Source organism: Aristolochia californica, unplaced genomic scaffold (genome assembly GCF_029961685.1).
Source record: "Aristolochia californica isolate CCGP_79_NKW_82.1479 unplaced genomic scaffold, dmAriCali1.0.hap1 SCAF_6, whole genome shotgun sequence".
NCBI classification, from domain to species: Eukaryota; Viridiplantae; Streptophyta; class Magnoliopsida; order Piperales; family Aristolochiaceae; genus Aristolochia; species Aristolochia californica.
In genome coordinates this window covers 36,948,204-36,960,929 of record NW_027182257.1, presented here as the reverse complement: position 1 = coordinate 36,960,929, position 12,726 = coordinate 36,948,204, and the positions used below count along the sequence as shown (strand labels likewise).

General features: G+C 39.7%; 1 protein-coding gene across 2 annotated transcripts; it reads right to left on the bottom strand.

The window, feature by feature from the left end:
- Window positions 1-5,570: 5,570 nt before the first annotated feature.
- Window positions 5,571-12,455, bottom strand: LOC137967078 (probable GPI-anchored adhesin-like protein PGA55). 2 transcript variants are annotated; one of them, XM_068813502.1, is made up of 6 exons: window positions 12,158-12,455; window positions 10,548-11,533; window positions 10,302-10,388; window positions 9,814-10,155; window positions 7,467-9,724; window positions 5,571-7,368 (listed from the first exon to the last, which is right to left on the bottom strand). In XM_068813502.1, exons 3-6 carry the CDS (start codon window positions 10,302-10,304, stop codon window positions 5,853-5,855), a joined length of 4,119 nt encoding a protein of 1,372 aa, XP_068669603.1. In that variant the 5' UTR covers window positions 10,305-10,388; window positions 10,548-11,533; window positions 12,158-12,455; the 3' UTR covers window positions 5,571-5,852. The 2 variants fall into 2 exon arrangements, with proteins under 2 accessions (XP_068669603.1, XP_068669602.1); XM_068813501.1 differs by lacking the exon at window positions 10,548-11,533.
- Between the last annotated feature and the right edge of the window lie 271 nt (window positions 12,456-12,726).

Here is a 12,726-nt window from a genome sequence, read left to right as displayed (position 1 = left end):
GCCCTAGAAATCAGAGCTCACAACCTAGGACCTTGCTTGAAGGTTGCTCAAATTTTGTGACTAAAGGAAAGAAGCTCATTGAGAAGAAAATACATAGATGATCAGGCAAACCTATGCATGACCGGTATCTTCATCTCAAAGATAAGAGTTTCCCTCTTTTAATTTCTTAGTAAAGATTGATCAACCCTTTGTTTTTATCATTCATTATATATAAAAAAAAAATTATTCTTCATACACAAGTTCAATGACTTTTGAGAAATCTCCCATTTTTGGCTCAACCCTCTCTTGTATGAGTTTTTGTTGACCTAGACTCTCATCCATATTTTGATGATAATAAAACATAATAGTATTGATGATTGCAAAATTAGCATTTCATATGTTTTTCCTTCAAAAGACCCAATTTTCAAGGTTTTTGGAAATGAACCACCAAACACATCTCAAGACCTCATGCTTAAAAACGTATCAAGTCATCTTCAAGAAGCACCAACATGAAAAATGAAGACTTGAAGACTAAAGTCAACTCAAGTAAACAAAACCCAAGAGCTCTAGCCACATAAGAGAAGAGTCAACAAGACTTCATCCCAAGGTAAAAATAAGAGTTTTTGGAGCTTTAGGGCAAATACTCTTCAAACCATGTTTTTTATGCATATTAATGTTTCCAACTAGTTACAAAACCTTAATATCAATTTTATCATGCGTAGAAGCCTAGTTAAGAAAGAAAATTGGCAATCGACATGATCTATCATACTACTAGTAATGATCGATCATCCTTAGTGCAAAGTGGCAAACATTATAAAGCATGATCAATCAACCAAGTTGGATTGATCGATCACCTAGAATTGTGCCATAATTAACTATTAAGATGATTGATCACCCCTACAGGATTGATCAATCATACCTAATCCATGCATAAAAAAATAAGGCATGATCAGTCACACGTACAATATTGATCGATTAGACATAACTATGTAAACTCACATGACCAATTAATTGATTAAGGTTGATCAATCAACTTATTTTTTTAAGGATAGAAATTGCATTGATTGATCATGTGATCATGTGATCGGTCAAGTTGATATTGGCAAGTACTAGAGTCTAGTTGGCAAGCTTCTTTATCTCAATGTGACTAGACCAGATATTTCTTTTGCAGTCAGTGTGGTCAGCCAGTATATGCATAAACCTCAAATATCTCATTGGCAGGCATTGGAGAGGATTCTCAAGCACTTGAAAAAGGCACCGGGACAAGGGTTCTTATATACGTGTAATGGTCATCTCAATATTGAAAGCATTGCCGATACTAATTGGGCTAGATAATCAGATGATAGAAAATCTACTTCAAGATATTGTACTCTAGTTGGAGGCAACCTTGTTACATGTGGGAGTAAAAAATAAAATGTGGTTGCAACATCCAGTGTAGAAGCAGAATACAAAGCTGTATCACATGGGATAAGTGAGCTTCTATGGATTAAATCTCTTCTAGTAGAATTAGGATTCCACAAAGGTCATATGGAACTCTATTGTGATAATCAAGTAGCAACACATTGCCTCTAACCCAATGTTTCATGAGAACATATCGAGGTGGACTGTCACTTTATGAGAAAAGCTGCAAACAGGAATCATAATGCTTAAGCATGTCTCAACTTATAGACAACTTGCTGATATGGTTTATGAAGTCAATCAACTCCAAAATTCTCTCCATTGCAGGAATCCAACAATACTAGGTTACTATCTATGCTTGTATTGGTCTTATTTACTTTATTTGTTGGATTCATTGGAATTCCTTTTGGTCAAGAGGGAATACATTTTGATAACAATCCTACCTAACTCTGTCCATAAACCTTTTACATAACAATCCTACCTATTCCATAGATTGGTGTGAATTTGTTACAAATTCCGTTTTATCAGTTAGTATAGCCCTTTTTGGAAAGTTGTAAAACGTTCTTTTGATGATATTTGTTCCACTATGCTTAGAATCCAGCAAATTTGGTGAAACATCACAATGGAAAATAAATTTCAAAATAGAAGGTGGTGAAACATAAACCATGTCACTCAAGGTAGAGGACAAAACTTCTTAGTAAAGGTTGGGGTAGAGATGTTGGCCGAGGTAGAGATAAACGAAGAACCTTTGGAGATACACCCAGATACCAGTCCACCACCCATAATTGTTCTTTGTTGTAGATTAAACAATCATCTTGTTGATAGATGTTAGAACTTGCATATAAAACCAGTCAACATGAATCAAACAATTTTTGTCCCAAATAACAAAGAGACTAGAACTTCTCTATCTGCGGGTTCTAAAACACTCACAAATGAAGAATTTGAAATTTTTCAAAAGTTTAAAAATATATTGGGCACATCTTCCAACCCTCCACCTATCACTTTGCTACCTTTCTCGTTCTAGTTTCAGTACTTCACCATGGATAATAGACTCATGTGCCTCTAAACATCTCACTAGAAAACTTGGTAATTTACCTTCCTCGTCTCCATATCCTACTGATCATTTTGTTTCCATTCTGGATGGTTCTCAAACTAAATTTTAAGGAATAGGTGATTCTTCACCTTCTCCATTGTTGCCTATATCTAAAGTTCTATTTGTTCCATAGTTCTCTTTCTAAGCCTTATGTCTATAAGTCAAATCACCAAGAAACATTTTTTTTATCTCCTTTTATTGATTTCTTGGACCAACACATAAACAAAAAATATCTCAAGGGAAAGAGAGAAGAAATTAACTTTAACTATTGGGAGAGAGAAGAGAAGAAACCAAGGGCGAGAAAGAAGAGAAAAAGAGAGAGAGAGATAGAGAGAGGCTTGAATAATCTACGTCATGCTTGAGGTTGTATTTATAGTTGTAGGAAGTTGTTTACAATGACTACAATGCTCTTAGGGTTACATACTTCAAAAGGAAAAACACATAAGAAGACATGCATCAGCTTGCGTAATTACAATTATATGTCATTTCTATGGAAGTTCTGCTTATTTACTAGTCATGCTACCCCTACACACGTGGGTGTCTCTTAACCAGATGAAAGATATTTCTCTTCCAACCGGAGTGTTTGGATGCATTTGTTTTATTCATAACCTCTTGCCAGGTGAACGTAAATTTGATCCAGAATCCTTTGTATTTTTTGGATTGCTGTAGAAATAAAAAAGGATATGTTTGTTATCATTCTCTTTTGCACATTAATTGAGGATCAACCCCTCTATGCCAAAGCATCTACTTATCTAGCTTTATAATCCTCTACTTTTTCAGTGTCCTACAAGTATGCCTTGCCCAGTTGAGCCATTCAATCCACCACCTCACATTGACCAATAATTAATAGATACTCTTACTCCTTTGGCCGGCCTTTCACCTGTTTAGTTTGTTATTTATGAGGTTAGTGATCCATCCCTCTTCTCTGTTATTTTTGGACCTTCATATGATTCTCGATCTATTGCGACTAGTAAAGAACCTCATTCTTGTGTTCCACACAAGACCTCCACATCTCATCCAATGTCTAAACTTTATTTATGCTCATTGCTCACTAACTCTCCTCAGAGTGTTGTTCTTTAGTTGCTTTGTCTTATGTGTATATTCCCAAGAATCATGAAGAGACCTTGAAACATCCAGGTAGGAGAGTTACTATGGAAGAGGAGATGACAGTCATATATCACAATCATACTTAGGACTTGGTTGATCTGCCTCATGGGAGAAAAACTTGTGGGTTACTAATGGGTTTTTAAAAATAAAACATAATCCTAATGGTAGTATTACACACCTTAAAGTCAAGTTGGTTGTCAAATGATTCACTCAAATTTACATAATTTATTATGGGGAAACTCAATTTTGTAAGACTTCCTATCTTTATTGTTACTAATTTTAGTTGGTCTGTCTATCAACTTGATGTCAAAAAAAATTTCCTTCATAGTAATCTTCTTGAAGAAATCTATATAATTCAACCACCAGATTTTGTGGTTAAGAGGGAGAAAATTTGTAAGCTAAAGAAGTCAATTTATGGGCTCAAACAATTACCATGGTCATGGTTTGAAAAATTCAACAAGGTGATTTGTGGTTTCAAGAATAAGAGATGTGAGATGGATCATTTTATATTGTAAATCGTACTAATATTAGTGTTATACTTATAGTTGTTTATGTAGATGATATTTTCATGACTCAAAGCGATAAGAATGGTATTCACCAATTCAAGGAGGGGTTTTGTAAATTTTTCCAAACTAACAATTTAGGTTTTATTAAAATATTTTCTTGGATTTGAAGTGTTACAGTTTCGACATTGTATTATCTTATCTCAAAGAAAATATGTTCCAGAATACTTGGTTGTAATCTCTTCACACCCTGATGGATCCGAATGTGAAGTTGTGTAGGATCGGGTAATGAGGTAGATGTTGAAAAATCTCAAAGATTAGCTGAAAAATTAATTGATTTGATATTTACTAAACCGATATCTTATTTGCAATAATCGTTATTAGTTAGTTTATACGCAAACCACAACTTTTTCATTAGAAAATTCTAGAGGGGATTTTGACGTATTTAAAAACAAGTCCTGGGAAATGGGGTGTAATATAAGAATCTCGAACACCTCAAAATCAAAGGATTTACATATGCAAATTGGGCAGGTTCTCTTGGTGACAAAAAAATCACTTCCTATGTTTGTGATAGTGGTAGGGAAAAAAAAATCAGGGAGCTCTTTTCCATGTCTTCTTCTCTCGCCCCAATCCAGGTCTCTTATGCGGAGTGTTTCATCTGGGTAACGGAATTTCTGTTTTTTTTATAGTGATTCTGTTCTACAATACCGGTGAATGGATCTAGAAGATGAGCGACATTGGATCCGATCTCCTCTATTGGTTAATGGGCTGCAGAGAACAGGAATAAATAGAAGAACTGAAAAAGTGTTTTTTTTTAAAAAAATGGGTAGAAGAAGAGGAAGGAAGAAGGTTTACGGAAGAAATATCTTACTGTGGGATCATTTTCTGCGGAGCCCTTTCCCACCTGAGTAGATTGAGCAGCAGCCAACCAGAATGGCACTAAGCAACCAAAAGTCTTACCCAGAGCCACATTGCCACAACCATTCGGAGAAGAATGACCATAATAGCTGAGAAGGCCTTCTCGTTTGCACCTTTACCCACTAGACGTGAGGAACCATGCATGTCGACATGTAACAGAATGCTGAGAGTGAGGACTTATTAATCTAATGTAAGCAAAAACCAAGATGAGGTGAAACATCAGTAAGAAATGCACAAATAAGATCATTCTGACAATTGGACAATTTTAAGATATTGAAAGCGTCAAATTGAAGGAAAAGATGCAGTAAACATTATATTTTATTGCCATCATAGAGGATGGAAGAGTAAGACATACCTTTCTGTAGATCATTCTTCTGAGTTGCACACCTTCGGAACAGAAAACAACCTAGTGATTAGCAGGTAGACCAGAATTCCTGAGCTATTAGGAGCATTCCGTGATAAGCCTGATAAACTTTGGAATGGGAAACTACCTATTCACTTGAGATCATTAATCCAACATAAACAAATTTCTCATCATAGTCGATTTGATGGCAAAGCCAGACAAACGTAAATTGAATTTCCACTAGATAATCAATTTTAGTGGCCTCATGAAGAGGTTACATCCCACTCAGAATGGGCTCATAGAAAAAAAGAAAAAAAAAGAGTGCAGAAACATGAGCCCAAACAAATTTAGATTGACCTAATACTTATGTCCCTTTTTACAAGTGTGGGGCACCACCAAACTGCAGGTGACAGACACTTTCATGCTGAGAAAAGGCAAAAAAATTCATCAGCAAAGGCATCCATGCATCCAGAAAAAAAGCAACGAAAAAAGGGTATTAAATAACACCAAATCACGAAGGTCTTCTCCTTCTTAGTGCCAAATCCTCTTCACATTCCCGTACTCCGTACGAACCAAAGCTTGAACTGTGTTTTCCTTCTCGACTATATCTAAACTGATCTTTTTCTTCCCTACCTCTCCTACTCCCATCACCAAGACGGCTCTCAATCCCCCGTCCATAGTCCCTGGGACTTCCCCTACCATGAAAATCTGGACCACTTTTTGTATGAGGATTTTGTGCTCTAAAACCATTATCAAACTCATATCGGAACCGCTTCACATCTCCTTCAACATCATGATGCCTAATAGGATGGACCATACCATATCTATCACTGTGCTTCCTTCTATCTTCGTCACTCCCTTCATGTCTAGGTCCTCTATCAGCTCCCACAAACTCCGGATACCTCCCAGAATGAATAGGCCTGTAGTACTCGTCTGGTTTCATTCTCCCAAGGGACCCCATCACATGAAATCTTTGGTTTCTAGAAAAGATTCTTGGAGGAGGTGGACTCCGCTCTGAAACTGATGAGCGTTTGTAATCTTGTTCTCTGAAATGATCTGGTGCATCCTTCCTATCATCCATCCATCTAGAAGCATGAGGAGGGGACTTGTGATTCCTAGACGTAGGGACAAAACCAATGTGTTCTGAAAAGCCAGGCCGCCAGTGAGGTGACCTCATTCTTTCGATTCTAGCTTCTGGCCAGAAATTTGGAGATCTGCTATTTCGCCGTTGGGGTGACCTCCCTCCTTCAATCCTAGCTTCTGACCGAAAATTAGGAGGAGACCTACTATGCCTTTGGAAGCCAGGACCCCCAGTGACTCTGCCACCGCTTCTTCTACCCCTTGAAGATGCCCACATATGTGGAGAACGACTTCTTGATCTTGACCTAGACTTTGTGCGAGAACGAGATAGACGAAGAGGTCTTCTATGAATGGGAGAAAAGCTTCCTTCTCTATGAGTTAACGGATGTTGCATGTCAAAACTTTCATCTGAAACAGGACCATTGTATCTCTCTCTGTGACTTGTATTGACCACCCTTGTGCCAGTATATCCAGTAGGCCTGCCCCTACCAACACTAACATTGTGGTCAGGAGACATTTCTCTGCTTGGTCCAAATTCAATGTTCTTTCCAAAATTCCAACCTCCGTCCCTATCTGTTGCAGATCCCCTTCTTCGTACACCCTGTGAGGAAGTATTTGTAGATTGTCTGTTTCCACGACCAGTTGGTCCCATTCCTCCTGCTTTCACAATAGTACCATCAGGAGCAACAAGAAAGCCACTGCTCTCCACCTTGGCAGCAGCGGCAGCAGCATTATTCTTAGGCCCACTGGGACCAAAATCACTAGGGCCATAGTAACCAGGTGAACGACAATGTTTTGGACCCCAATGACTTCCAGAAGAATCCAACCAGTGATCACTTCCACGGCCTCTGCCACGGACATGCATCGAAGATCCACCCCTACCAGTGGATCTACGGGGGCTAGCACTTGTCTCAAGCCTAGAGTTCGACACTTCACGATCATTAGACCTGCAAAAGCAAGAAATTACTTTGCAAAATCTTAACAAGAATAGATATGAAATGACAGCTTTAGAAAATGTAGAGTGAAAAAGTATTGAGCAGTCTACCTGCTTCCATGAACACACTCAGTGTCCTTTACAAGCAATGTGTCAGAGGATCTGGGTCCTTCAACACGTGATGGCAACTCCTTACCCAAACTTGATTTTACCACTACAACAGTGCTACTCTCCTCACGTGCTTCCTCAGAACTATTATGGATATCGGGCAACTGATCCCATCCTGTTGACTTCATTCTTGCATTCACTGTCTGGCTCGATCCCATACCACCACCATGTTTATCACCAGCCTCATCCTCTACCATTGCTTCATTACCTATCTTTGTGGTCGTCCCAATACTCTGACTCCCTTCTTTTTTTTCAAAATTGCCCTTCAAGATCTTTTTCACCACCTTCAAAGTTTTTTTTGTATTAACAGACTGAGTTTCCAACTGGATTATTCTTGACGAACTTGGCAGGCTTGGCTGATCAACAGGAATCTCCTGTGCTACAGCTTCATCACCCTCACATTGTAATGAACTGGAAACGCCACAATCTGCAGGAGTTTCAAAGACATCCATGTCTCTGTTGTCAGAACCATAGTCCACTTGTTCTGCTTCCCCCTCGTCACCAACATCTCCCCAGCAATGTAGTGTAGGTTCCCTAAACTCACCATCTTCATACTGAGATTCCTCATCTGCTCCCTGAGGCAATGCCTCTTTTTCCAACCCCATTGCATGATCACCATCATTTTGAGAAACATCTGAAAAATCACTTTCACAAGGATCTGCTGCTTCAACAGGATAAGATTTGGGCAAATCGCCATCACTTTTGCAGGTTTCAGAGGATTTCAAGTCACTTGTCACAGTTGCAACATTTGTAGTTTTGGAGGTTGGATTTCTGAGAAGGGCCTCAGCATCAATCTGTGTGCCCAAACTGGCAGCTATAGAAGTCTTTGAATCTGCAACCAACGTTTCCCCCTCACCAACACAAGGACTAGCCATATGTAACTTGTCAGAATCAAAAGAGCCTAGAAAGCTAGAAGCATCACAACTTTGGGGACATGAACTTGCCTCTCCATTTTTCAGCAGATCTACATCAGAGCACGTAACCTTTGCAGGTTCCGGAATCAAAGAATCACTATCCTTGTTGGATCCCTTCTCTGAATCTAAAGATATTGAAACATAACTCTGAGAATCAAGGGTCTTCGCCCTCTGCTCTTCGTTAATGGTATTGCCAGGACTCACTTCCCATGCAAGGTCACTTTTATCTGCAAAGACAACATTGCTAGATGGCTCAGATATATTGTTTTCCTGTATAAGGTTTGCATCCTGTTGCATGCTTTGACCTCTATTCATCAAATCAAAGTTTAGGCATTGGACAGCAGCAGAATGGTTTTCAATCAGCTCACCCACACTGACAGAAGCAGGAATAGCTTCAACATTCATACCACTATTGTCGTGATTATGCAATACCCCAGTGCCATTGGCGAGGGCCATATCACCATTTAGTATGTCCTCAACCTTACCATTGAGGCGTTTCCCTTGAGAACAGGCAGAAGGATCAGATTGCATCTCTAGCTTCAGTTCATATTCAGTAGTTGTAAGCTTCGGCGTTTCAGTTGGCATAACTGAAGGGATCTTTTGAACAGTTATACATGATAGAGAGTCAGTAACTCTGAACTCAACATTTTCTTTATTTTCTAAATTATCTTCATCATCCTCTGGACTGTCCCACTCATCCATGACAGTGTTCAAGTCCCAATGTGACCTATCATCCCGTGAAGAAGAGGAATCCAACCTTCCAGTTGTACCAGTTTCTTTATTTAAATCCTTCATGGTCTCTACATGATCAGATTTCTTCACTATATCCGCACATCCGTTCAAGTCAGATTTATCACCTGAGAGCCCAGAGCATTCCTCTAGATTTTTATCAGAAATTTCAACAGGGTTTGACTCAATAGTTTGTGGAATTCTGGGAAAAACTTCTGAATTATTAGCATTACTAATGCCACTTCCTCTATTACTATTGCAAGCTGCTGTTGCCAATATCGAAATACCAGAAAAATCTGCATCACCTCCAACCTTTTCACTTTCACCCTCCAGATCACACCCAGCCTTTTCACTTTCACCCTCCAAGTTAGTTTTTCCATTCACCATATCGTGTTGTTCAAAATTTGAGTTTTTTGTGGAGCCAGCAGAATCCTCTGAAAGCGAAGAAGATGTTCGCGAGGGAGGTGATGGAGGCCGGACCAACATGAATTTCCTTTTCTTGATGGGTAAGTTCTCCAGTGTATCACTGAAGCGTCTCCCAAGAATAGTCACCCCAAGCTGGTAAAGGAGAAAAAGACACAGATCACAAATTAGCTTTCAACAAAAGAGTCTCAAGCAAAAAAATGTCTGGAAAGCTAGAAGTGGACCTTTTCAGATTCAGAAACTGGCATGTCCTCCACTTCCTTTGAGCTCCTATCAACAAGGTCCCCCCTATTTCTCAAACTCTGTGGATTAGGTTTCTTTTTATTAGTAGCAGTCAAAGAAGTCCTCGCTCGCCTTCCTTTCCTATTCGCAACTGTCCTCCACGTCAAATCTGGGTCAATGACTCTTGTGAGTTCCAAACCCACCGTGCTGAGCATGCTCCCTTGTATTGCCTCTTTCCCATCCACCGTCCTTCCCCCACAATGCTTGCAAGGAAGTGATACTTCACAGTTTTTACCAATCTCAAAAGTAGAGGCAGACCTCCCAGTACAGGTGCACAACTGAATCTGCAACCAGAGGACATCTTTAGCCAAATACACATCATTTGAGACTGCAATATAGTAGACACCTGGAAATCCGAAAAAGAACTAGGTACATTCTACACTACTTATCATTAAATAGGCAGATTATATCAATAGAAAGAGCTACTGACCATTGAATCAAAGTCCACATTGTCCTTGTATACAGAGCTAACTGATCATTCCCTTGCAGAGGAAGTCCAACAGAACAATACAGGACCCTGAGCAGTCAAAAAATGAGCTGACCATTAGCTCAAGCTTGAAAAGCTACATAGCTCTAGATGAAATGTGATATACAGTTAAAGTGTCTAACAAACGGCTACCTAACTGAGCCCTAAAGCTGACAACAGACTGCCAATGTGTGCCTTCAAGGCCATTACCTTGGGGCAGATCGTGTTAACTAAGACTTAAAGGCTAGCATGTAAGTCCTTCAATTCATATAGCAGCATTGACATGGCCACAGTCAAAAAGTTATGCCCATATGGGCTGAAGGCTTCTTCATAGCCAGTACATAACCAGCCAAAAAGCTTCAAGTAACATAAACAGAACAAGAGTAGAACAACATTCCTCCAAAAGCAGGGCATAAACAGCCAAAAGTGACTCATCAAAGGTTCTTCAATTCACTATTTTCATAATATATCTAGCTGTGTAGAAATTATTCAAATTACTTCCAGCAGTTCAGTTTTAAGCACATAATCACTTCCACAAGTTATAAGCCTTTCTGCCAAACAGCCCATTAGCTGAAGAACCAGGAAGAACAACTGCAGTATCATTCACCAAATGAAAGGTGCCCCAGGATCCAGAACTCTTCACCAATCATATCACCAATTGAATGGTTACGTTATGTTGATGCTAAAGTTAGCATTGATCAACGATCAAAGCATCTGGAAGATAGAAGGCAACAGACAAGAACATTTGATCAACATGGTAGCTTCAGAATCTCATGTCGTTACATCAAATCTCAATCCTCGATTTATTAATCAGCCTCCAGCTGACAAAACCACTTCTTCCAATCATGATGAAGCAATTCAACAGCTTAAGAGTACCGGCAGGAACCAAGATGAGGCTTTAAATGAGCACACCGTCAACCACGTCAACCTAAAAAGCCCACCTGGAGAAGCCCACCAGGAGGAGTGACAGATATCCAGCTGACCTAGACAGGCAGTACATTTACTGGCACATCAGATGTCACCAATAGCCGTGGATCCTGTGAACCCTAGCATACCCTAGGTGGTGTTCTGTATGTCTCTAAAACAACTAGAAAATCACCACCTTCGCCCAAAGATTATGAAACCCTATACCCGTCTTACTCATGTCTTGCCAGTACACAGGCAAAAGCCAAGATGATTTCCCGTAACAACAAAACCTAGGAGCATAAAAAAACGTATTAGAGGAATCAGGAAACTCGGTCCGAGGAGCCCCATGACAAAACACTAGATCCAGGACTGCAAGCCCGTGTTTCCCCCTGTAGTGTGCAAAAAGGTAGCATAAAAAGGAAGCAACCGCTTGGCATCACTGAATGAAAGGAGACAAATCCCCGCACCAATCGATAGAAGAGCAAAAAGAACTGCGATCCCGCCCAGTGGTGCACCTTCGGCTCTCTGAAGAAAGAATCCACAACAAAACAATGAACCCTAGAAATCGAATAGATCTAAAAGCCCTAGCTCCAATTACACTTGTGCGAACTTTAGTGCTTCATCGCTTCATTTGGACGTTGAAAAACAAATCTTTTTTATCTCTGGATCTTCTACTATATCTTACTTCTTCTTCATCTTCTTCTGCTTCTCTTCCAGTAGGAACAAAACCTGTTTCCAGACCCTGATGCCAATCGTTTTCCACAAGCAAAAGCATCCTTACTATTTGACCCTCCGGCCTCCATGACGCAATCGAGGATGCCAGTCTGTTTTTTTTTTTTTTTTTTCCCCAGAGAAATCTCGACGACGAAAAATAACCAAAAATAATAGAAATCTAAAAGCGAGGGTTTCAATACCTGTATATAGAAAAAAAAAAACTTGGCAGGAAAAAATTTCCGATCAACCACGACGATATCAGCTTCCTCGATCGTGAAAAGATCTTCGCCGCCGATAAAGTATTCCGGCAAAAACCACAATAACAAGATTAAAATAAACTACTCTAAAATCGCAACGTCCAGGGAACGATATTTCTTCGTCTTCTTCTGCTTTTTATCTGCGTCGATCCTTGGGTCTTCGATTCTTTTCTTCCTCTACCCTTTCTCTTTCCTTCATCACATCCCTTTGCCCATACGCCAATCCCCTATCTTTCTTCCGTCCCTCTGGTCGCGATTGAGAAAATCCTTTTTCTCCCTACCACTTATTTATGCTTGATTTTCATGACGAAAACGCCCCCGCTTTCTTCCCCCAATGACTTACAACAGCGCCCATGGTTCAGCGTGCTAGAGAAAAGTCCAAGTCAACCACGACACCGCCGCATGCTGCTTGCGGAATCATGCCTTTGGTGGCCTCGCAGACCCTAAAATGCTTTATTTTATATATTTTTTAAAGGTTTCCTTGAGGAGAAAGGATAGCTAGTGGGGGAACT

Excerpts from the sequence above, each read along its gene's own strand:
- LOC137967078 (XM_068813502.1), bottom strand. Across the intron at positions 9,725-9,813 it reads CAGTTTCTGAATCTGAAAAG|CTTGGGGTGACTATTCTTGG; the intron begins GTCCACTTCTAG and ends CTCCTTTACCAG. Across the intron at positions 7,369-7,466 it reads GAGTGTGTTCATGGAAGCAG|GTCTAATGATCGTGAAGTGT; the intron begins GTAGACTGCTCA and ends TTGCTTTTGCAG.